Here is a 24264-nt window from a genome sequence, read left to right on the forward strand (position 1 = left end):
CCCCGCCCCCGGCGGCCGCCCCCGGGAAGCCCGGGTCCGAGCACCCTCCCGGCTTGGCGCGGAGCCCGCATCCCGGAGCCGCCGGCGGCTCGGGCGCCTGCACCCCGCTGAGGAGCTCCGGAGGGCGCCGGGGTGGCGGAGCTGGAGGCGGCCGGCAAGGTGAGAGCGGCGGCAGCGCGCGGGGAGGAGCAGCAGGTGCAGGGGCGGCCGGCTGCGCGGGCGGGGGGCACCGGGAGCCGCGCCCGGATCTGAGACCCGACGCCGCCCGGTGCCCGCACCGGCCTGCAGAGGGTTGCGGCCGGGCGCCGCGGGCCACACATGGCTGTGTGACTGCGGGATGCTGTCTGTCCCCTTGCTCAGGGCGGCGTGCCGGCGATGGAGCGCGCGGTAGAGCCCTGGGGCCCGGATCTCCACGGCCGGGAGGAGAGGGAGCCGCTGAGAGGCGCCCGCACAGGTGAGGGCCTCGGCCGTGCGCCGCCACGGACAGGTAACGGCTGACGGGGACTCCGATGCTGGGCTGTGGCCGGCCGAGACCCAGGAAGATCGGACGTGAGCTGTACCTCCGGGGAGATGGGGGCAGGGGAGCAAACCCCTAGGGAGGGAGCCGAGCTTTCGGAGCACCTACTGTGCGCCAGGCCGCAAGGGGCTCCTCACGGACTCTGTCCCCTCCCCCACGGCCTTCCCTGTCCCCACTGCCTCTGCCCTACTTCAGACTTCATTCGGTTTCATCCTGGCAATTGCAGTAGCCTCCTCTCTGCCCTTTTCTCTCCGCTGATGCATTCTGCTGCCAGATTGATCTAAGTCCAGATCTAATCCTATGCCTCTTCTAAGCCTGGCCTTTGTAGGGCTGTCCCTAGCGTCCCCCTGTCTCCTAATTAAAAGCCTTAGCTAGTGTCCAATCCAAACCTTGCGTGCTCAGGCTAGTCCCAACATGCTTTCACGCCTTATCTTCCATTCCACTCCATTATTTTCTCTTCGCTCTGCCCTGATGCCGGTTCCTATTTCCTTATCTCCTATCTCTCTTGTGGCAACATAGTTATTCTGAACCCACAATTATAACCATTGATACTTTATCTTATCTCTCCTACCACCCTAAGCTTCTTGAGGAAGGAATGTGTGACTGGGTCCTCTCAAGTACACACAGGATAACTGATGTAAGAAATTACCAAATGGGCTAATATAATAAGACAAAATAATAACAGCAAATACCAGGTTTTCCAAATAGACAATATAATATAGGGATTAACATGGGCTTGAGTGTCAGATAGACTTGAGTTAGACACCTGGCTTTGTTACTTTCTCTTTTTTCTTTTCTTTTCTTTTTTTTTTTTTGAGACAGGGTCTCACTCTGTGACCCAGGCTAGAGTGGCACAATCACAGCTCACTGCAGCCTCTACCTCTGGGGCTCAGGTGATCCTTCCACCTCAGCCTCCCAGTAGCTGGGACCAGAGGTGTGCACCACCATGCCCAGCTTTTTGTATTTTTTAATAGAGATGGGGTCTCACCATGTTGCCCAGTCTGGTCTTCAACTACTGGGCTCAAGGGATCCACCCACCTTGGGCTCCCAAAGTGCTGGAATTACAGGCATGAGCCACCTTGCTGGCCTGGCATTGCTACTTTATAACCTTTCTAACCTCCAGCAAAATGACTTAAATTCTTTTGAGTCTATTTCCATGCCTGCAAAATGGAGATAATCATAGTGTTAGAGTAATGCTCAGTTCAGCGAATGGCATACATTAAAAGCACAGTAAAAAGAAGTTTTTATTGAGAGGCACAGATAGTAAGTGCAGCAGAAGTTGAGAGGAGAGAGATTGGGGTTACTGCCACCACAGATTGTCAAGGGAGTCTTCCCTGGAGAGTTTGCTGTCAAAGATAAGGACTGAGCTACCATCCCAGCATACAACTTCCTTTTCTTTCCGCAGGTCTAGGGAGTGAGAATGTGGAGATATCTCAGCCGAATGAGTTTGAACATAACGCACAGGAAGATGACTTGGGGTTCAAGGAAGAAGAAGATATGGCCCCAGGTCATGAAGTAGGAAATGCCTCTCTCAAACCCGAAGGCATCCAGACCTGGGATGACTTATGGGTCCAGGGAGAGGGTCTAGGAAAGCCTCAGCCTCGGGACAGAGGTCCCCGGCTCCTGAGTGAACCACGCTGGGGCCAGGCTAGTAGTGATCGGGCCGCTGTGTGTGGTGAGTGTGGCAAGAGCTTCAGGCAGATGTCAGATCTGGTGAAACACCAGCGGACCCACACAGGGGAGAAACCCTACAAGTGTGGGGTCTGCGGCAAGGGCTTTGGGGATAGCTCTGCCCGGATCAAACACCAGCGGACTCATAGTGGGGAGAAGCCCTATAGAGCCCGGCCACCAGCCCAGGGTCCCCCAAAGATTCCTCGGTCCCGGATCCCTGCTGGTGAGCGCCCCACTATCTGCGGTGAATGTGGCAAGAGCTTCCGGCAGAGTTCTGACCTGGTGAAACACCAGCGGACGCACACCGGTGAGAAGCCCTACAAGTGTGGCATCTGTGGCAAGGGCTTCGGCGACAGTTCCGCCCGCATCAAGCACCAGCGGACACACCGGGGGGAGCAGCTCCCCCGGCCAGTGGTGCCCAGGCGGCAGCCATCTCGGGCAGCCACGGCAGCTACCCAGGGACCGAAGGGCCAGGACAAGCCATATATCTGCACTGATTGCGGCAAGAGGTTTGTGCTCAGCTGCAGCCTCCTGAGTCACCAGCGCAGTCACTTGGGGCCCAAGCCCTTTAGCTGTGATGTGTGTGGAAAGGAGTTTGCCCGGGGCTCTGACCTGGTGAAGCACCTGAGGGTGCACACAGGTGAGAAGCCCTACCTCTGCCCGGAGTGTGGCAAGGGTTTTGCCGACAGCTCTGCCCGAGTCAAGCACCTCCGCACCCACAGCGGCGAGAGGCCCCATGCCTGCCCAGAATGTGACCGCACCTTCAGCCTCAGCTCCACCCTTCTTCGCCACCGCCTCACTCACGTGGAGCCCCAGGACTTCAGCTTCCCAGGCTATCCCCTACCTGCCCTGATCCCAAGCCCACCCCCACCTCCTCTGGGCACTAGCCCCCCGCTGACTCCTAGAAGCCCCTCACACTCAGGTGAGCCTTTTGGCCTACCTGGCTTGGAGCTGGAGCCTGGGGGCCCACAGGCTGGGGAGCCACCCCCACCACTGGCGGGCGACAAGCCCCACAAGTGCCCTGAGTGCGGCAAGGGCTTCCGCCGAAGCTCTGACCTGGTGAAACACCATCGAGTGCACACAGGGGAGAAACCCTACCTCTGTCCTGAATGCGGCAAGGGTTTTGCTGACAGCTCGGCCCGAGTCAAGCACCTCCGCACCCACCGTGGTGAACGGGCCCGGCCACCACCACCATCCACTCTCCTGCGGCCACATAACCCACCTGGCCCAGCACCCACGGCCCCTCGACCCCGAGTCCGGGCCCAGCCTTCTGGACCCAGCCAGCCCCACGTGTGTGGCTTCTGTGGGAAAGAGTTCCCCCGGAGCTCAGATCTGGTCAAACACAGGCGCACACACACGGGGGAGAAGCCATACAAGTGTGCAGAGTGTGGCAAGGGTTTTGGTGACAGTTCTGCCCGCATCAAACACCAGCGGGGGCACCTGGTCCTGAGGCCCTTTGGAATAGGGGATGGTAGGGCAAGGCCCCTCAAGGAGGAGCCACCAACAGGACTGGAATGATGGGGTCCAGGGAGGGTGGAGGCCCAGGAGACCAAAGGGAGGGGCTTTGCTGCTTAGCAGAGAAGAAAGGGCCTGGGAGGTGGTGGGAGGGAGGAGGAAGGGAAGAAAGGGGAGGAAGGAGAATAGATAGAAATAGGAATTGGAGACAGTAACCTTGAAGCTCAGGAAACTGTCCTGGCTGGGCTCAGGACCTTGCCAGGACAGGCTGTACCCCCGGCTTCTAGAAGACTGCCTAGCACACAGTAAGCATTCAATACTTGTTGAATAAATAAACTGGCTTTCACCTGAGGACTCAACCCTAAATTCCTGCTGCCTCCTCTTTTAAGAACTGACACTTTCCCCTTGCTGGGCAGTAGTACACACCTGTAATCCCAGCACTTTGGGAGGCTGAGGTGGGAGAATCACTTGAGCCCAGAAGTTTGAGGTTGCAGTGAGGCTGACTGCATCACTGACGCCTCCTAAGCAAACACGTGAACCAGGGTTTGTTTAACCTGAGCTGCAGTGATGGGGCTTCTGGAATTTAAGGTGATGAAATGAGGTGGGGTGGGGGGCAAATATTGCTGTGTGGCAGGCAGTACCCGCCCCTGTGGAGGGGCATCTTGGACAGAGCCTAGGCTTTTGTGCCCTAGAGGGAGCCAACCCACCCTGACACAGACACTGGCAGAATAGACCAGAGACAGAAGGTGCACTCACGGCGTCCAGCCTGGTGCCAAGCCCGAGTCCTGGTGGATAGCAGAGACCAGCTGGCTGGGAGAAGGGCAGGACTGGAGTGAGGAAAAGCCAGGATGCTCCGGAGCCTGGCAGCCACATTTCCATGTGTCTCCTTGCCAATAAGCGGCTTGTCGTCTTATGCTTGGACTGTGTGTGTACACGCAGGCATGAAAAAGGTGGAAAGGGGTCTCTGCGGGCAAAACTCAAACTGTAAATTTTGTGTTTGAGCGAAAAAAACTGTAAATTTTTCGCTCTCTGAGCCCATTAAATAAAGAGGTTGTCTTGGCGTAGTCAGCGGCTTTCTAGCTCCGACGTCTGGTTCAAAAACGGCCACCAGCTCCATCAGCCGATGCCCCAGGCCTGAGGCCTGGCTGCCCGCAGGCACCACCTACGCCACAGCATCCAGCTCGACCCTTAAAAGGAAAACCGCGCGGCGCGGCTGAGGGCGGGCAGCGAGGAGGAGGCAGGGGCGTGCGGGGGGCGCTGTTGCTATGGCGACGGCTGCGGGCGGGAGGCGGTCCACAGGTCTGGAATCAGCTTGGAAAGCCCGGATGCCGGCGCGCCGCCCACCGGGACCTGGGAAACCCCGCATTCGAGACCTCTTTTTATGCGTCGAGAAACGCGTCCTTCGGCTGCACGGCCTAAAGGGAGGGCAAACGGGATGCTCCTTCTCCCCTGGAAAAGCCTGCCGGATTTCCCAGCGCACCGCGGGGGCCTCAGGAGCAGGTCTGCAATTCCTAGTGTTTTGACAGCCACAGGGATTTAAAAATAAAGTCCAGGGCGGTTCTCCTCACTGAGCAATGAAGGCAACGCAGAGTCGCAAGTTCCCGGCCCCGGCTCTCCCAATCGCTGTGTGGGAAGAGTCCCCGGACAGGTTCTCGCGAGATCGGAAGCACAGCCTGGCTTCCCTAGAAACCGACCAGGGCTGGCTGCAGTGCGGCTCCTCCCGCTCTGCCCGCCCCTTCCAATTTGATGCCCTCTCGAAACCCTAAAACCCTGCGTTCAGGGCTGCGGCTCTTGATGGCTTCTGGATTTAAATGCAAACGCACCCACTGGCCTGAGCGCAGCCTTTTGGAGGCTTCTGGAAGTTCCTTCTCGCTGGTTTCCCTGTTTCCCTTCCCTACCAGTGTGCCCTCCAAGCCGGCCTGCAGTGAACTTCCTTTTCTTTTTCTTTTCTTTCTTCTTCTTTCTTTTTTTTTTTTTTTGAGACAGGGTCTCACTCTGTCGCCCAGGCTGGAGTGCATTGGCGCAATCTCAGCCAACCTCTGCCTCCCGGGTTCAAGCGATTCTCCTGCCTCAGCCTCCTGAGTAGCTGGCATTACAGGCGCCCGCCACCGCGCCCTGCTATTTTTTGTACTTTTAGTAGAGATGTGGTTTAACTATGTTGGCCAGGCTGGTCTCGAACTCCTAACCTTAGGTGATCTGCCTGCCTCGGCCTCCCAAAGTGCTGGGATTACAGGCAGGAGCCACTGCGCCCGGCCTGCTTTCTAAAATTACATCTGGCCATGTCAGTCTCATTAAAACCCCACTGGATCTCCACATGCTGTCTATAAAGGCTAACTTTAATTGGCACTCAAGCCCTTCCACTTGTGTAGTTTCAGCCCTGGGCCCCTTAAATGTCGTTTCCCTTACTTGGAATCCTCCTCCACCACTAACCACCCCTTTTTAACCTCCTGTCAAAACACCTCAAGCACTACTTCCTCCAAGAAGCCTTCCCTGACCCTCCAGCCTGGGTTAGTTAGAATCCCCTTCTCTGAGCAACCCCTCTCTGAGCACCTAATACATGAGCTTCTTGAGGATAATTAGTCACTTACTCAACAGCGGCACCTACTGTGTGCTGTGTGTTGTGATAGAACGATAAACAAGATGAAGTCCCTGACCTATTTTTATGCAGGAGATAGACATTGAACAAATAATTACAAGTGAGGTGAGAACTGTCCAGCAAACCTACAAGCAGGAGAGAATCCTGTGTGATCCAAAGGCCTCTCCAGGCCAGGTGAGGTGGCGCAGGCCTGTCATCTCAGCATTTTCGGAGTCGGAGGCAGGCAGATCACAAGGTCAGGAGTTCAAGACCAGCCTGACCAACATGGTGAGACATCATCTCCACAAAAAAATACAAAAATGAGGCCTGGCACTGTGGCTCATGCCTGTAATCCAGCACTTTCAGAGGCTGAGGCGGGCAGATCACAAGGTCAGCAGTTCAAGACCAGCCTGACCAACATGGTGAAACCCTGTCTCTACTAAAAATACAAAAATTAGCTGGGTGTGGTTGCACGCGCCTGTAATCCCACCTACTCAGGAGGCTGAGGCAGGAGAATCACTTGAACCCAGGAAGTGGAGGTTGCAGTGAGCTGAGATCACACCACTGCACTCCACCCTGGACGACAGAGCGAGACTCTCAAAAAAAAAAGAAAAGAAAAGAAAAGAAATTTGGTGGAATGCACTTGTAGTCCCAGCAGCTCAGGAAGCTAAGGTGGGAGGATCGCTTGGGCCCAGGAAGTTGAGACTGCAGTGAGCCATGATCACACCACTGCACTCCATCCTGGAGTGAGATCCTATCTCTAAAAAACAAAAACAAACAGCCCCACCACCACCAAAAAAAACACTGTAATCCCAGCTACTCGGGAGGCTGAGGCAGGAGGATAGCTTGAGCCTGGGAGGTTGAGGTTGCAGTGAGCCATGACTGCACCACTACACTCTAGCCTGGGGGACAGAGTGAGACCCTGTCTCAAGAAAATAAGTTTATATTTCCACAAACTACTGCCTCCTTGCCAATCTGGAGGCAGTAGTTTGTGGAAATATAAACTTATTTTTTTGACACGGGTCTTGCTCTGTCTTATCTTGGTTTTGTTTGTTTTTTTAGAGATGGGGTCTCACTATGTTGCCCAGGCTGGAATGCAGTAGCTATTCAGAGGCACAATCATAGTGCACTAGAGCCATGAACCCCTGGGCTCCAGCAGTCCTCCTGCCTCAGCCTCCTAAGTAGCTGGGACCATAGGTGTACATCACCATGCCTGACACCCACTCATCTTTCAAGATCTCTTGCAGTTATCTCCTCAGTGAGATACCTAATGCCCCAAAGGAGTTGTTCACTTACCCCACCCTTCTTCTGCCAAAACACTCTGTGGTCCTTTTCATATATCACTCATACCGCATATAATATATATATATATATATATATTTTTTTTTTTTTTTTTTTTTTGAGATGGAGTTTCACGCTTGTTGCCCAGGCTGGAGTACAATGGCACAATCTCGGCTCACTGCAACCTCCACCTCCTGGGTTCAAGCAATTCTCTTGCCTCAGCCTCCCAAGTAGCTGGAATTACAGGCATGTGCCACCACACCTGGCTAGTTTTTGTATTTGAAATAGAAACGGGTTTTCACAATGTTGGCCAGGCTAGTCTTGCACTCCTGACCTCAGGTGATCCACCCACCTTGGCCTCCCAAAGTGCTGGGATTATAGGTGTGAGCCATGACACCTGCCCAGTATTTTTAAATCATAAGCTTTTTTTTTTTTTTTTTTTAGACAAGGCCTCACTTTGTCACCCAGGCTGGAGTGCAGCATGCAATATCGGCTCACTGCAGCCTCGACCTCCCAAGTTCAAGCAATCCTCCTGCCTCAGCCCCACAAGTATCCAGGACTACAGGCACGTGCACCATTATGCTCAGCGAATTTTCTTTTGTAATTTTTGTAGAGATGGGTTTCACCACGTTTTCCAGGCTGGTCTCCAACTCCTGAGCTCAAGCAATCCACCTGCCTCAACCTCCCAAAGTGCTAGGATTACAGGTGAGAGCCACCGCACCTGGCCCACAAGCATCTTATTTATTTATTTATTTATTTATTATTATTATATTATTATTATTATTTTGGAGACGGAGTTTCGCTCTTGTTACCCAGGCTAGAGTGCAATGGCATGATCTCGGCTCACCGCAACCTCCGCCTCCTGGGTTCAGGCAATTCTCCTGCCTCAGCCTCCTGAGTAGCTGGGATTACAGGCACGCACCACCATGCCCAGCTAATTTTTTGTATTTTTAGTAGAGACGGGGTTTCACCACGTTGACCAGGATGGTCTCGATCTCTTGACCTCGTGATCCACCCGCCTCAGCTTCCCAAAGTGCTGGGATTACAGGCGTGAGCCACCGCGCCCGGCTTATTATTATTATTTTTAAGACAGCGTCTTGCTCTGTTGCCCAGGCTGGAGTACAGTGGCACGATCTCGGCTTACCGCAACCTCCACCTACTGAGTTCGAGCAATTCTCATGCCTCAGCCTCCCGAGTAGCTGGGACTACAGGTGTACACCACCATGCCTGGCTAATTTCTGTATTTTTAGTAGAGACAAGATTTTGCCATGTTGCCCAGGCTGGTCTTAGACTCCTGACCTCAAGTGATCTACCCACTTTGGACTCCGAAAGTGTTGGGATTACAGGTGTGAGCCATCACTCCCGGCCCCAAAAACTTCTTTTTTTTTTTTTTTTGAGACAGAGTTCAAGCAATTCTCCTGCCTCAGCCTCCCAAGTAGCTTGGACTATAGACGTGTGCCACCACACCTTACTAATTTTTGTATTTTTAGCAGAGACAGGGTTTCACCATGTTGGCCACACTGGTCTTGAACGCCGGACCTCAAGTGTTCAAGGAGGCATCTTTTGGTAGAGACAAACAGGGTTTTACCATGTTGGCCAGGCTGGTCTTGAATCCCTCCCAAAGTACTGGGATTACAGGCATGAGGCCACCGTGCGTGGCCCAAAAACTTCTTTACTAGATTATGAGATCCTTGACAGCATGAACTAGATCCTATTGCAAGTAGATACCTGTACATGGTTGCCAGACAAATCGATGAAGCCCTTTCCCTTCTTTTTGCAAGTTCCTGTTTAAAACAGCAGGAGGCCCCTTCCAGTAGGGACTTTCCCTGCCAGAGGCAGGCTCATGGCTGAGTCTCCTCATTGATTCTCTCTTAATCAGGACAAGATGCCTTGCTTTCACTAGAGGTTAGGTTCTGGCCAAGTTTAGCTCCTGCCTACTTGCCTACCTCTCCTTCACCTCCCCTGCTACATTTCCCCTTCCTCGCTCCCTTGGATGCTCAGATTCAGCCACACGAGACTTCTTCCTAGTCCTCAAACACACCAAGCTTCTGCCTCAAGGCAGAACACTCTCAAAAATAATCTCAAACACTCTTCCAGATTTTCAAATGGCTAACCCTTTCTATCATTCAAGGTTCAGCTCAAATATTGTATCCAGACCGGGTGCGGTGGCTCATGCCTGTAATCCCAGCACTTTGGGAGGCCAAGGTGGGTGAATCACTTGAGGTCAGGAGTTAGAGACCAGCAGGGCCAACATAGTGAAACCCTGTCTCTACTAAAAATACAAAAAATTAGCCAGGCATAGTGGCAGGCGCCTGTAATCCTAGCTACTCGGGAGGCTGGAGCAAGAGAATTGCTTGAACTAGGGAGGCAGAAGTTGCAGTGAGCTGAGATCATACCACTGCACACCAGCCTGAGCAACAGTGCGAGACTCTGTCTCAAAAAAAAAAAAAAAAATTGTATCCATCTTGGGCATGATGGCTCATGCCTGTAATTCCAGCACTTTGGGAGGCAAAGGCAGGTGGATCACTTGAGGTCAGGAGTTCAAGACCAGCCTGGCCAACATGGTGAAACCCTGTTTGTCTCTACCAAAAATATTTAAAGATTAGCTGAGTGTGTTGGCGTGCACCTGTAATCTCAGGTACTTGGGAGGCTGAGGCAGGATATTCCCTTGAACCTGGGAGGCAGAGGTTGCAGTAAGCTAAGATCGTGCTACTGCACTCCAGCCTGGATGACAGAGCGAGACTCTATCTAAAAAAAGAAAAAATCAAATATTGTATCCTGAGATGCATTCCCCGCCTGCATTAAAGAAGCCCCTGCCAGGCTGGGCTTGGTGGCTTATGCCTGTAACCTCAGCACTTTGGGAAGCCAAGGTGGGTGGATCATGAGGTCAGGAGTTTGAGACCAGTCTGGCCAACATAGTGAAACTGCGTCTCTACTAAAAATACAAAATATTAGCCGGATGTGGTGGTGTGCCTCTGTAATCCCAGCTACTCAGGAGGCTGAGGCAGGAGAATCACGTAAACCCAGGAGGTGGAGGTTGCAGAGAGCTGAGATTGCACTCCAGCCCGGGTGACAGTGCGAGACTCCGTCTCAATAAATAAATAAAAAGCCCCTGCCACCACAGCCTCTCCCTGTTGGATCATCTTGTCTGAATTCCCTCGTTGCACCTGTCATTATCTAATATTATCTCCCTTATTTACATGTTTACATTTTTTGCACCCTGAGTAGTGCCACAAGAGCTAAGATTTGTATGTTTTGTTCAAGACTACATCTCCCACACCTAGAATGGTGACAGGTGCATAGGACGACTCAATAAATACTCCGAGAATGAATGCAACCAAAGTGGTTTCTGGGGAATCTTGTGTGTGAGTAACCAGGCATTTGACCCGTTCTTCCAGCTCTGGGAAAGAGCCAATTTTATAACTTCATTCCTGAGAGATAGTTCGGTGCAATAGAAGAGCACAAGCTTTGAATGTGCCGCTTGCCAGCTGTGTGACTTTGAGCAAATTACTCAACTTTTCTAAGCTTCCCCTTTTGTCCAATGGAGGTATTATTGATCCCAACCGGGCTGTTGTAAAGGACAACATAGGACTTGTAAGCACTTACTGAATGTTATTTCTCTTTTCCTTCGTGATTTCTGAATCTTGGTTGCTCCATTCATAAAATGGGAGAATTAGATACCTGTTTTTGCAAGGGAAGTGGCTATTTTCGAAGGAAGTGGAATTTGTGTATTTTCATATAAAAATACAGATTTTTATATGAAATATTCCAATAAAAAATATTTTTTCTTGAGACAGAGTTTTGCTCTTGTTGCCCAAGGCTGCAGGGCAATGGTGAGATCTCGGCTCACTGCAACCTCTGCCTCTCGGGTTCAAGCGATTCTCGTGCCTCAGCCTCTCTAGTAGCTGGGATTACAGGCGTGCACCACCGCATCAGGCTAATTTTTGTATTTTTAGTGGAGACGTGGTTTCACCATGTTGATCAGGCTGGTCTCGAACTCCTGGCCTTAAGTGATCTACGGCCTCGGCCTCCCAAAGTGCTGGGATTACAGCCATGAGCCACCGCGCCCGGCCTTGAAACGATTTTTTAAAGTAAAAATATTCTAAGGGCCAAACAAGATATCCCTATGGACTGGATTTAGCTCTGAGCTATTTTCCACCTAGGATACTAGATGCTATGACATCCTTACTGTGTAACTTAGGGAAATTCGTTTACCTCCTTGAACTTCAATGAGCTCATCTGTAAAATGGATCAGGACCCATCGCTGTGCGGATCAAATGAGACCAGGTGTGTAAGATGCTGAACAGCGGTGGCGCATGGTAAGCACCCCCCGCATGACGCGATAGCGGTAGCTTGGGTGGATGTTGATTTGGTTAGGATATATTCAAGGAGCAAGATATCCCAGAGGCCAGCGGGATAAGCGACGCCGAGAAAGAAGGAGATAAGACGGCAGAGGAGGTAAAAAGAGGGAAAGGAAGAAGTGAGGAGGCAACAGGGTCCGCCCTCCAGGCGGGGCGCCAACGAGAGGCCCAGGCCAGGGCGGGAGCGCACGTGGCCTATTTCGGGCGGAGCGGAGGCGCTGGGCGCAGCAGAGACCTCCAAGCCGGCCCTCAGAGACGGGCCGCGAGGGTAGGTTGGAACTTGGCTGCGAGGACCTTGAACGCCGCGCTGGGGCGGCTCCAGGTGGTTGGGAGTCGGGGGACTGCGGAGAACGCCAGGTCTGAGCTCGCCGCCCTTCCCGAGCCGTTTTGGCCGGACGCCCCGGTCCTTCGGGCTCCGCCCCAGGGGGTGGGGCTATATGTTCGGACCCATGGCCGGCGGTTTCTGGGGCCCCGCCCCTGCCCCGCCCCCGGAGCAGCGGCCTCGCTGAATGCCCAACCGCCCGGCGCCCAGGCCTGGGGCACCGCAAGCGCCGAACCTTCGGCTGGTGAGTGCGCACCTCCTCCCCAGGGTTTCCGCCCCGATTCCGCCTCTAGCCCGTGCCGCAGAGCTCCAGGTCGCTGACCCAGGCGCTGAGGAGTGACTCAGCGCAAGGAGGGTGGCGACTTGCGGGGGCTGGAGATTCGAACTGTTCAGGGCCTTGAATGCCGGGATGAGTGGGGTGAACGCAAGCCCCCAGAGCTGGTCCCGGGGCTGTGCCAGAGCGTGGGGCCGGGCTGGGGTGGACGGGAGAGGACCAGATTCGGAGACCAGGCAGGGCGGGAGAAGCCACGGCTGCACCGCCTTGCTGGGCCAGGGCCACGGTGGGGGGGCGGGTCCTGAGCTTCTGATCCAGCTCCCCGCCTCAGGACACCAAGATGCCTGGCGAACAGCAGGCAGAGGAGGAGGAGGAGGAAGAGATGCAGGAGGAGATGGTGCTGCTGGTGAAGGGTGAGGAGGATGAGGGTGAGGAGAAGTATGAGGTGGTGAAACTCAAGATCCCCATGGACAACAAGGAGGTATGTGTCACATACACCCTGGGGCCCACTGTCCCCAAACCTGTTCCAGGCCCAGCCTCCCTCAGATGGCAGCCAGGGATCTTGCCCCTACTTTTCCCTGAATCTCAGACCTAGAACCTCAGGGTTGGCCCATCCTTCTGCCCCACTACCTGGGCTTCCATCATACAGAAGTCACGCCTACTGTGCCAGGCTTCCCGCTGGGTGCAGGAGATTAACTCTGTCCTTGGATCTCCCATGGAGCTTGGTGTTGGATGGAAGGGTTAGACTGAAGAGTAACCACACAGTTAGAATCCTGTGTGATGGCTCCAAGTACAGGGGGATGATGAAGCCTAAAAGTGGGAACTTAACTCAGATTTAGAGGTGGGGGAAAGGTCAGGTTAGTTCAACAGCCACAGTAACAATAGCTAACCCTTGCCTAGCATTTTCTAGGTGCAGGCACTGTTCTAAGCACCTCAATTCTATGATGTCAGTAGCATTTATTCCATTTTACAAATGAGGAGACTGAGGCCCAGGGCAGTTTGGTGACTGGCCACAGGTCTCAAAGTTAGTAAAAGGATGGCTTTTGTGAGACCAGTAGGAGTCTGGGAGAGGAAGTGAGTTGATGGCCCCAGGCAGAGGAAATGGCCCTTTTATTATTATTGTTGTTGTTGCTGTTATTATCGTTTGAGACAGGGTCTCATTCAGTCACCCAGGCTGCAGTGCAGTGGCACTATCACAGCTCACTGCAGCCTTGACTTCCCTGGGCTCAGGTGATCCTCCCACCTCAGTCTCCCAAGTACCTGGGACTACAGGCATGCACTACTACACCTGGCTAATTTTTTTGTTTTGTTTTGAGACAGAGGCTCAGCTCTGTTGCCTAGGCTGGAGTGCAGTGGCGCGATCTTGGCTCTCACTGCAACCTCCACCTCCCGGGTTCAAGTGATTCTCCCGCTCAGCCTCCTGAGTAGCTGGGGATTATGGGCTCGTGCCACCACGCCCGGCTAATTTTTTGTATTTTTAGTAGAGATGGAGTTTTGCCACATTGGCCAGACTGGTCTCAAACTCCTGAGCGCCGTTGATCCTCCCACCTCAGCCTCCCAAAGTGCTGGGATTATAAGTGTGAGTCACCACATCCAGCCAGAAGTAGCCCTTGTAGAGGCTCAGATGAGTGAGTAGGGCACTGCAGCGAGGGTGGGTGGTTCGGCCATGCTGTAGTGTGGATGAGGGCGGGTGGTTGGCAGGCCACACAGGGAGTCAGGCTTTTATTCTGAGGGTATTTGAAAGTTTTGAGATTAGAATATGAATTAAATTTACCCACAGGAGACCCTAACTGCCAGCAGATACGTTTCCATTTCCCAGAACCCCAGAGGACTCTGCCCCCAGCCGGAGCAGCCTTGAGTCCCAGCAGAGGGCTTGGCTCCAGGGGGCCCAGCTTGCAGGGGCCCAGGCTCTGATTCTTCCTGTCCAGGAGCCAGTTCCCTAGGAAAGGACGTTCTGCTGCCCCCTAGTGGGCGTGGTGGGTGCTAGAGGGAGGGGACTAGCTCCTCAGGCCTCCTCTTGCAGTCTAGTAATTATCTGGTTCTGTTTGTTGCGGCACCCCCTGCCCATTATCCAGTTGTGTCTGCCTCTTCGGCCCTGCGATTGCATGATCTCCACTTTTGGCCTCTAAGTTACAAACACAGGCTCCAGAGCTTAGGGTGGACTTCCAGCTCCATCACTTACCCATTGTGTGACCTTGGGCAAGTTTCTTAACCACTATATGCCTGTTTCCTCATTTGTAAAAGGAAAATTATAACAGCACCTACATCTTGGAGTTGTGAGGAATGAATAAGTCAATACATGCACAGAGTTACAACTGTGTCTGGCACATAATGAACATGGAAATAGTTGCTATTATTATTTATTTTTCTCCCCAAAGCTTGGGACCTTGGACAAGGTCATCCTTCTGAAGATTTTTCAATTTTTTTTGAGATGAAGTCTCGCTCTGTCACCCAGGCTGGAGTGCAATGGAGTGATCTCGGCTCACTGCAACCTCCAGCTCCTGGGTTCAAGCAATTCTCCTTCCTCAGCCTCCTGAGTAGCTGGGATTACAGGTGCATACCACCACGCCTGACTAATTTTTGTATTTTTAATAGAGACCAGATTTCAACATATTGGTCAGGCTGGTCTCAAACTCCTGACATCATGATCCTCCCACCTTGGCCTCCCAAAGTGCTGAGATTACGGGCGTGAGCCACCGCACCCGGCTAAAGTCATTTTTATCAAAGGCCTTGCTGGGCTGAACTGTGAGAACTGGGGTTGATCAGGGAAGTGAACGTGGAGGCACAGAGAATTGAAGGCAAACAACTCAAGGCATTGGGGAAGGCTTCCCAAAGGAGATAATTTTTGACTTGGGCCTTGAAGGCTTTGTGGGGGGTTGGCACATGGAGGAGGAGGAAGGGCATTCCAGGAGGAGAAAACAGCAAAGTAAAGACTCAGAGGAAATGAGATTGGAAAGGCAGTCTGGGGGCATAGGGCCCTTGCAAGCTAGGGCAGGACATACTGTGTTAGGTTCTGTGGCACCATCAAAAGCCTTAAATCATGGGAAGGGCCCCACGTGGTGGCTCACACCTATAATCCCAGCACTTTGAGAAGCCAGAACAGGAGGATCACTTGAGCCCAGGAGTTCAAGACCTCCCTGGGCAACATAGGGAGACCTCATCTCTACAAAACATATTTTTTTAATTAGCTGGGCATAGTAACATTCCTGTAGTCCTAGCTACTACCCAGGAGTTCCAGGCTGCAGTGAGCCATGATTGCACCACTGTACTTTAGCCTGGGTGACAGAGAGAGAACCCTGTCTCAAAAAACAAAAACAGGCCAGGCAAGGTGGCTAACGCCTGTAATCCCTGTACTTTGGGAGGCCGAGGCAGGCAGATCACCTGAGGACATGGTGAAACCCCATCTCTACTAAAAATACAAAAATTAGCCAGGTATGCTTGTGGGCGCCTGTATTCCCAGCTACTGGGGGTGTTGAGACAGGAGAATCGCTTGAACCCGTGAGGCAAAGGTTGCAGCGAGCTGATACTGCACCACTGCACTCCAGCCTGGGCAACAAGAGTGAGACTCCATCTCCAAAACAACAACAACAACAAAACCCAAAAATCAGAGGAGGGTCATGATTGGATTTTCTGTTTAGAAGAATTATTGGCTGCTACAGGGAGACCAGGCCAGGTAGGGCCGGCTCTAAGGTGGTAGCAGCAGTGATGAGGAGAAGGGGCCATTTAGGAACCTGGCTGGAGTCAAGGGGTGTGTGTGGTGAAGGTCTGGTAAGACTAGTCATGAAAGGTACGTAGGGCCAGATTGTGAATGGTATCACGCAGTCCTAACTCCACCATTTACCAGCTTTTCTTTGGCTTTCTCATCTGTAAAATAGAGTAATAGACTAACACACCCTTGAATGCCAGTCTGAGAAGTGTCATCAGGGTGACTGGATTTGGAGGAGGTGGGTGGAATCGAGGATTACATACATATATCCCAGGGACTGTTAGCACTGTGCCCACGAGGGTGATCATTAGCTTGCTGTGGGCCTTCCTGAGCCTCATTTCTCCATCTATGAAATGGTGATCTCGAAAGCGCCTCTCATTGCTGACATTCAGTGAATCCTAGATAATGCCCAGCCCTGTGGCCACTGTCCAGAAGGGCCTTAATTACGCTGCACGCAGGGGCTGGAGTATTTTCCCTCTGCCATCAAAACCGAATCTATCTTTTAGAAAGATTTTCTCAGAGGAGCTCCATGCACATCCAAACCTGTCTTTCCCTGGCTTGAGCACTTGGGTGGTTTTCTGCTTCCCTCAGGGTAAGATCTCAGCTTCTAAACTTGGCACTCAAGGCTCTTTACCATCTGACCTCATGCCATTCTGGCTTCATCCCCTTGACACCTATCCCACGCCCCGCTGTGGTCTCAGCCCGCAAAGCCCTCTTCTGCTTTGCTCCCTGCTCTCTCCAGGAGTAGCTCTTTTCTCTTCTAGATCAGTTTCTTAATTTTCAGTATGCACCCAGATCACCCAGTTCAGTAAACTCTGGAGTGAGACTTGAGATTCTTCATTTCTAAAAAGTTCCCAGTGATGTTGATGTTGCTGGTCTGTGGCCCATACTTTCTCTAGCAAGGAACTAGAAGACGGGGGTTGTGTTTAATAGTTTGTACCAAAAAGAAGGAAGATTCTGACCACAAAAATGGGCCAGGGGAGGGATACAGGCTGTGTAATGGCCTCAAACTCTAGTCTATGAGATTAGAATTGCATTATGGAGGCTGGGGACGATGGCTCTTGCCTGTAATCCCAGCCCTTTTGGAGGCCGAGGCAGGAGGATTGATTGAGCTCAGGAATTTGAGACTAGCCTGGGCGACATGGCAAAACTCTGTCTCTACTAAAGTATAAAAATTAGCCAGTGTGCTGGCACGCCCTTGTAGCCCCAGCTACTTGCAAGGTTGAGTCAGGAGAATTGCTTGAGCCTGGGAGGTCAAGGCTGCAGTGAGCCGTGATCATGCCACTCCATCCAGCCTGAGTGACACAGTGAGACCCGTTCTCAAAGAGAGAAAAAAAAGAACTGCATCTTGATTAAGAGAATAGGTGTTCTGGAAAATGAATAACAGTTCAAACCCTGGCTCTGCCATTTATTAGCTGTATAGCCTTGTGTAGTCACTTAACTTCTGAGTCTTATTTCCTTATGTATAAAACAGGGCCAAGGTACCTAACCAAAGCCATTTGAGAATTTAGAAAGAGAGTATTGGTAAAAAGCACTTAGCACAGTTCCTGGCATATGATGAGTGCCCAACAAGTGGGAGTTATTTTATTAATTAGAGAAGTAATGGTTAAGGAGGAAACGGGGATGTTTGCCCTGGTTAAAAAAAATATTTAAGGCCGGGCGCGGTGGCTCACACCTGTAATCCCAGCACTTTGGGAGGCCGAGGAGGGTAGATCACAAGGTTAAGAGATCGAGACCATCCTGGCCAATATAGTGAAACCCTGTCTCCACTAAAAATACAAAAACAATTAGCTGGCTGTGGTGATGTGCGCCTATAATCCCAGCTACTCAGGAGGCTGAGGTTGCAGTGAGCCGAGATCGAGCCACTGCACTCCAGCCTGGTAACAGAGGGAAACTCCGTCTCAAAAGAAAAAAAACACATTTAAGCAAGAAGATAAAAATCACTAACTTCTAATACCTGGTTTATTATATTATTACACTACATTGTATGTCCACAGTAGCCTCTTGTTACACTGCACATACCGCCTATTCTGATTTTTAAATCTAATAGTCATAGAATTTAAGACATGCTTGGGGCCGGGCGCGGTGGCTCATGCCTGTAATCCCAGCACTTTGGGAGGCCGAGGCGGATGGATCACGAGGTCAAGAGATCGAGACCATCCTGATCAACATGGTGAAACCCCATCTCTATCAAAAATACAAAAAATTAGCTGAGCATGGTGGTGCGTGCCTGTAATCCCAGCTACTCAGGAGGCTGAGGCAGGAGAATTGCCTGAACCCAGGAGGCGGAGGTTGCGGTGAGCTGAGATTGCGCCATTGCACTCCAGCCTGGGTAACAAGAACGAAACTCTGTCTCCAAAAAAAAAAAAGAAAAAGAAAAAGAAAAAGAAAGAAGACATGCTTGGGCTATTAATGATCACCTAGTCTGGTATTTGCCAAGTTTCAGTCATATGTGTATTGCTCATATGTTGTACTCACATCATTTATAAATGCTTTTCTTCAAATAGATTCACATTGTTTTGTTAAATAAATGTACCCTCATCTAGACAATAGTACTGATGAAATTGTGGGTTTCATGTGATCTCTTGTTTTTTTAATATTCATTAAAATAAATACATAACAATTATAATAAGACTTTTTAAAAGTTGGCCCACATACCACCTCATATCTCATGCTGAGAAATTTTTGTTTTTGTTTTTTCTTTTTTTAGAGACATGGTCTTGCTTTGTCACCCAGGCTGGAGTGCAGTGGCACATGATCATAGCTCACTGCAGCCTTGAACTCTTGGGCTCCAGTGATCCTCCTGCCTCAGCCTACCCAGTAGTTGGGACTACAAGTGCACCTCACTACACCTGGCTAATTTTTTACTTTTTGTAGCGATGAGGTCTAACTATGTTGCCCAGGCTGGTTTCCAACTCCTGGCCTCAAGTAATCCTCCTTCCTTGGTTTCCTGAAGTGCCGAGATTACAGATGTGAGTCACTGCACCTGGCCTCATACTGGGAATTTGATCTCCCTTAGCCTACCTGGCCTTTCTTGTGACACTGAGGCAGGGGAGGTCTTAATGAGCTGGATTCAGCTCCTCTTACCAAGATTTTTCCTTAGGCACCCAAGGCCCCTTCTCCTGGGCTGGAGACATCAGCAACACTGGTGTGGAGAATTTCCTTCTCAGAAGTCAGTGAACCCAGCATGAGGAAGCCCTCAGGCTGTCCAAAGTCACCTTAAAGAAGGGTGCCACGGAAAAACGGGCCAGAAAAATGTAGATATGATGAGACAAGTGCTCTCCACAGTGGCTGATTTATTGAAATAAACCAACAGATTTCAAAACCAGAGCAAGACTAGGAAATGTGACCTTGAATTCAGATGATGCCAAACGTGCTGTGGGGTTTCTCCATTTAAAGTATCAAGTTGTATTTTAACCTTGAATCCTTGGAATGTGCCAGGGGACTTGGAGTCCAGCCTCTGTCACGTCTTGGCCGTGTGAGTTCAGGACAGTGTAGCCTGAATGACGGCATGGTCTCATGGGCACCCCAAGTCCATCCTGGCCCCCAGTGGCCATGTGAATTTCATCGCCCTGAGCCTCAGCTTTCTCAGCTATCAAAAGAGACAACACCCAGCTCAAGGCAGGTGACAGGAGGATTTAATACAATAACATACATAAAGTAATGTTGTCAAAGTTTAATACTTTGCTATTGATTATTGCTGCTATTGTTATTAGTATAGATACTATTTAAACCAGATTTCCCTTGGTTGGTCACTAATTTCCCAAATTACCCTAGTTTCTAATTTCCTTTTTTTTTTTTGAGACAGTTTTGTTCTTGTGGCCTAGGCTGGAGTGCAATGGCGCAATCTCAGCTCACTGCAACCTCCGCCTCTGGGGTTCAAGCCATTCTCCTGCTTCAGCCTCCCGAGTAGCTGGGATTACAGCCATGCGCCACCATGCCAGGCTAATTTTTTTGTATTTTTAGTAGAGAGAGGGTTTCACCATGTTGACCAGGATGGTCTCTATCTCTTGACCTCGTGATCCACCCGCCTCAGCCTCCCAAAGTGCTGGGATTACAGGCGTGAGCCACCACGCCCGGCGACTGGCTAGTTTTTTGTATTTTAGTAGAGATAGGGTTTCACCGTGTTAGCCAGGATGGTCTTGATCTCCTGACCTCATGATCCACCCACCTTGGTCTCCAAAGTGCTGGGATTACAGATGTGAGCCACTTCGCCCAACACCTGACTTTTTTTTCTTTTGAGACGGAGTTTCACTCTTGCTGCCCAGGCTGGAGTGCAGTGGTGCGATCTTGGCTCAATTGCAACCTCTGCCTCCCAGGTTCAAGTGATTCTCTTGCCTCAGCCTCCTGAGTAGCTGGGATTACAGGCATGAGCCAACACACTTGGCTGATTTTTGTATTTCTTTTTTTTTTTTTTTGAGACGTAGTCTCACACTGTCACCCAGGCTGGAGTGCAATGGCTCACTGCAACCTCCACCTCCCTGGTTCAAACGATTTTCCTGCCTCAGCCTCCCAAGTAGCTGGGATTACAGGCACCCCTCTACCATGTCCAGCTAATTTTTGTATTTTTGGTAGAGATGAGGTTTCACCACGTTGGCCAGGCTGTTCTCCAACTCCTGACCTCAGGTGATCCACCTACCTCAGTCTCCCAAAGTGCTATTACAGGCATGACCCACCATGCCTAGGTTGTTTTCCAGTTTCTGAGTTGGTTACCACAAAGCCACTACCTTTTGACAAATGATCTTGAAGGTCCTGAAGTGGTCCTCCTGCAGCTTTCAGAAAGAGAAGGCTCTATTATTCTCTGCTATCACCCTCTTTTAACCTGTCTCCCCATCTGTAAAATGGGGATGATGATAATCACCTTGTGGAGATCAAATATGGGAGGAGTTGACACTGTCTTGTCCTTAACAGTCCCAGGTATTTCATTTGGTCATGAATTAATTGCTTGGCCATGGTGGATACTTGACATCCATTTTGCTGGAGTTTTGAGCGTTCTCTTTTCTAAGTAGGGAGCAATATGCCCTCAATACTCCTGTTCACTCAGTCCAGAATGTTTTCCCTTCATGTGCCTCTTATAAGGCATTTCTTTCCTTTTTCTGATTTTTATCTCTAGAAGGCCAGAACTTGTGAAACTGGCTCATTTTCAGATTTTTTTTTTTTCATTTCAGACCTCAGAATAGCATTTGGCTTTTACCCTTGCCTTTTTCTTCACAGCTTAAAAAATGACAGGTGTTTGTTATTCAAAGCTGATTGAAGAGCCTGGACTTGGTCTTCCCCTGGCTTCCAGGATGCCCCTCTCCTGCTTTTCTCCCTCCCTGGCTTCTCTCCATCTTGCTGCTCTAGGTGCTCTCTGCCCATCCCCTGGCTGATCTCATCTACTCATTCTCAAGGCTTTATAAACCATCTATAGGTTGACAGCTTCTCAATTAACATCTTCAGTCTAGGCCTCGCTTCTGAGCTCCAGATATGTCAAGAAGCCTCGACACCGTCCAAAACAGATTTCCCCTCTCAACTTCTTCCCCACCGTCCTCATCTCTGTAAATGCAACTCCACCTTCATAGTTGCTAAGCTCAAAAACCTTGAAGTCATTTTGATTACTCTTTTTCTTTACACCTCACATCTAATCTCTTATTAAATCTATGGTCACTGCAAATAGATCTGGAAGTGGGGCACTTCTCACCACCTCCACTGTCCACTTCTGTTGCCTGGGTCTGAGCCACTATCTTCTCTTGCCAGGTGGCTGCAGTGGCCTCCTCACTGGGCTTCTGTTTTCTCCAACTCCATTTGGTTTTCAAACCCAGCAGCCTGAGGGAGGCTTTTAAAATGTGTAGGATATGGTCACTTCCCTGGTCAAAGCCCTCTGACATCTCCTCTTACTGTTCTGTCTCCTTTATATTAAAAGCCAGAGCAGACACAGTGGTATGTGCCTGTAACCCCAGCTACTGAGAAGGCTGAGTCAGGTGCACTGCTTGAGCTAGGAGTTTGGGACCAGCCTGGGCCACAGCAAGACCCTGTCAAAAAAAAAAAAAAAAAAAGAAAGAAAGAAAAGAAAGAAAGAAGCCAGATATAGCAAATACAAGGCCCTTGTCATCTCCTTTAAGTCTTTGCTCATGTTATATCAGTAAGGTGTCTTAACAACACTGTTTAAATCTGTAGCATCCCCAGTACCGGCACTCCTTATCCATTATTCCCAATAGCAGGAATTTTCTTTTTAATGCTTTTTAATGAATGAGGAATCCCCGTGCCTAGAACAGTCTAGCACCCTGCACGCGCTCAGTAAATATTGGTTGAATTAATAAAAATAGCTAGAACGCCACTGGGTTTTGTGATGTGTGCGTTACGCGCATTATCTCACTGGATGTGCACAGCCATCCTGCGACGCAGCACCGAGGCCTTTCTTATTTCAGAGATGGGGAACTGAGGCTCACAGAGGGGGCAGGCTGCGGAGACCCAGGTCTCTGGCTCTGCGGACTGCCGCTAAGGGCTGACCTGTCCCCCCTCTCCCTGCAGGTCACGGGCGAGGTGCCCGCGCCGTCAGCCGACCCGGCGCGCCCCCACGCGTGCCCCGACTGCGGGCGCGCATTTGCGCGCCGCTCCACGCTGGCCAAGCACGCGCGCACGCACACAGGCGAACGGCCCTTCGCGTGCACCGAGTGCGGCCGGCGCTTCTCGCAGAAGTCGGCGCTGACTAAACACGGCCGCACGCACACGGGCGAACGCCCCTACGAGTGCCCTGAGTGCGACAAGCGCTTCTCCGCCGCCTCGAACCTGCGGCAGCACCGGCGGCGCCACACGGGCGAGAAGCCTTACGCATGCGCGCACTGCGGCCGCCGCTTTGCGCAGAGCTCCAACTACGCACAGCACCTGCGCGTGCACACGGGGGAGAAGCCGTACGCGTGCCCGGACTGCGGACGCGCCTTCGGCGGCAGCTCGTGCCTGGCGCGCCACCGACGCACGCACACCGGCGAGCGTCCCTACGCATGCGCCGACTGCGGCACGCGCTTCGCCCAGAGCTCGGCGCTGGCCAAGCACCGGCGCGTGCACACAGGCGAAAAGCCGCACCGCTGTGCTGTGTGTGGCCGCCGCTTCGGCCACCGCTCCAACCTAGCGGAGCATGCGCGCACGCACACAGGCGAGCGGCCCTACCCCTGCGCCGAATGCGGCCGCCGTTTCCGCCTAAGCTCGCACTTCATCCGTCACCGGCGCGCGCACATGCGGCGCCGCCTGTACATCTGCGCCGGCTGCGGCCGGGACTTCAAGCTGCCCCCCGGCGCCACGGCCGCTACTGCCACCGAGCGCTGCCCGGAGTGCGAGGGCACCTGAGCCACGCGGGGCTGCGGAGGGGCGCGCTGGGGCTTCGACCCGGCTGCACTAACCCTGACTCCTCCTGCGCCCCGGCCTCCGGGTCTGGGAAATTGAGGGGACTGCAGGCCCGGCTGCCCTGGAACTGGGAGACAGAATCCCCTGCCGGGGTCCCTGGAAACCGTGCTCACCACCCCCACGTCACTACATTCCCTCGGCCCTTGTTAGTGAATAAAGTATTATATCCTCACCCCACTCGTGCCTGTGAGTGAGGTGGGTGGGGAGAGGAGGAAAGTCGGGGTTCTCCAGGCTCAGGTGCCAAGTGAGTCGTCATGGAACCAAATGGGGATGTAAACCTAAAAGGGGTTCCTGGCACCTGGATTTGTATTGGGTGTAGGGGGTGATGGCACACTTGGCCCTTGGTTACGTCCTCATAACCTTAGATCTGAAAGGGCCCATAAATATACTATGTTCAAGATCAGACACGCACTGCATTTGGCAGAGCACTGAGCAAGGCAAGACCCTCACATCTCTGTCTAGTGAAGGAGAGAAAACTGTTAACGCTAGGTTAAAAGTTTTAACTGCTTTGTTATGTAAACTTAATAGCTTATTTTCATCCTCAAAACATCTCAGGCAGGGTGTAGTGACTCACACTTGTAACCCCAGCACTTTAGGAGGGCGAGACTAGCAGATCACTTGGGTCCGGAGTTCAATACCAGCCTGGCCAACATGGTGAAACCCTGTCTCTACTAAATATACAAAAATTAATTGGTGTGGCGGGCACCTGTAATCCCAGCTAC

General features: G+C 51.8%; 2 protein-coding genes across 8 annotated transcripts; both read left to right on the forward strand.

The window, feature by feature from the left end:
* Positions 1-4707, forward strand: ZNF48 (zinc finger protein 48). Of its 2 annotated transcripts, none has more exons than XM_012464493.3 (2): positions 1-454; positions 1923-4707. In XM_012464493.3, exons 1-2 carry the CDS (start codon positions 376-378, stop codon positions 3704-3706), a joined length of 1863 nt encoding a protein of 620 aa, XP_012319916.1. In that variant the 5' UTR covers positions 1-375; the 3' UTR covers positions 3707-4707. The 2 variants fall into 2 exon arrangements, with proteins under 2 accessions (XP_012319916.1, XP_012319917.1); XM_012464494.3 differs by lacking the exon at positions 1-454 and adding an exon at positions 491-1154.
* A 332-nt stretch (positions 4708-5039) lies between these two features.
* On the forward strand, positions 5040-23485 carry ZNF771 (zinc finger protein 771). Of its 6 annotated transcripts, none has more exons than XM_012464499.3 (4): positions 5040-5143; positions 11701-11818; positions 12788-12937; positions 22673-23485. In XM_012464499.3, the coding sequence occupies exons 2-4, from the start codon at positions 11816-11818 to the stop codon at positions 23483-23485; spliced, it is 966 nt and encodes a 321-aa protein (XP_012319922.1). In that variant the 5' UTR covers positions 5040-5143; positions 11701-11815. The 6 variants fall into 6 exon arrangements, with proteins under 6 accessions (XP_012319922.1, XP_012319923.1, XP_012319924.1 ...); XM_012464500.3 differs by lacking the exon at positions 5040-5143 and adding an exon at positions 8103-8204; XM_012464501.2 differs by lacking the exons at positions 5040-5143; positions 11701-11818 and adding an exon at positions 11827-12128.
* The last annotated feature ends 779 nt before the right edge of the window (positions 23486-24264 follow it).

The sequence above is a fragment of the Aotus nancymaae genome, unplaced genomic scaffold (assembly GCF_030222135.1).
Source record: "Aotus nancymaae isolate 86718 unplaced genomic scaffold, 86718_ANA_hifiasm-v0.15.2.pri h1tg000049l, whole genome shotgun sequence".
Lineage (NCBI taxonomy): Eukaryota > Metazoa > Chordata > Mammalia > Primates > Aotidae > Aotus > Aotus nancymaae.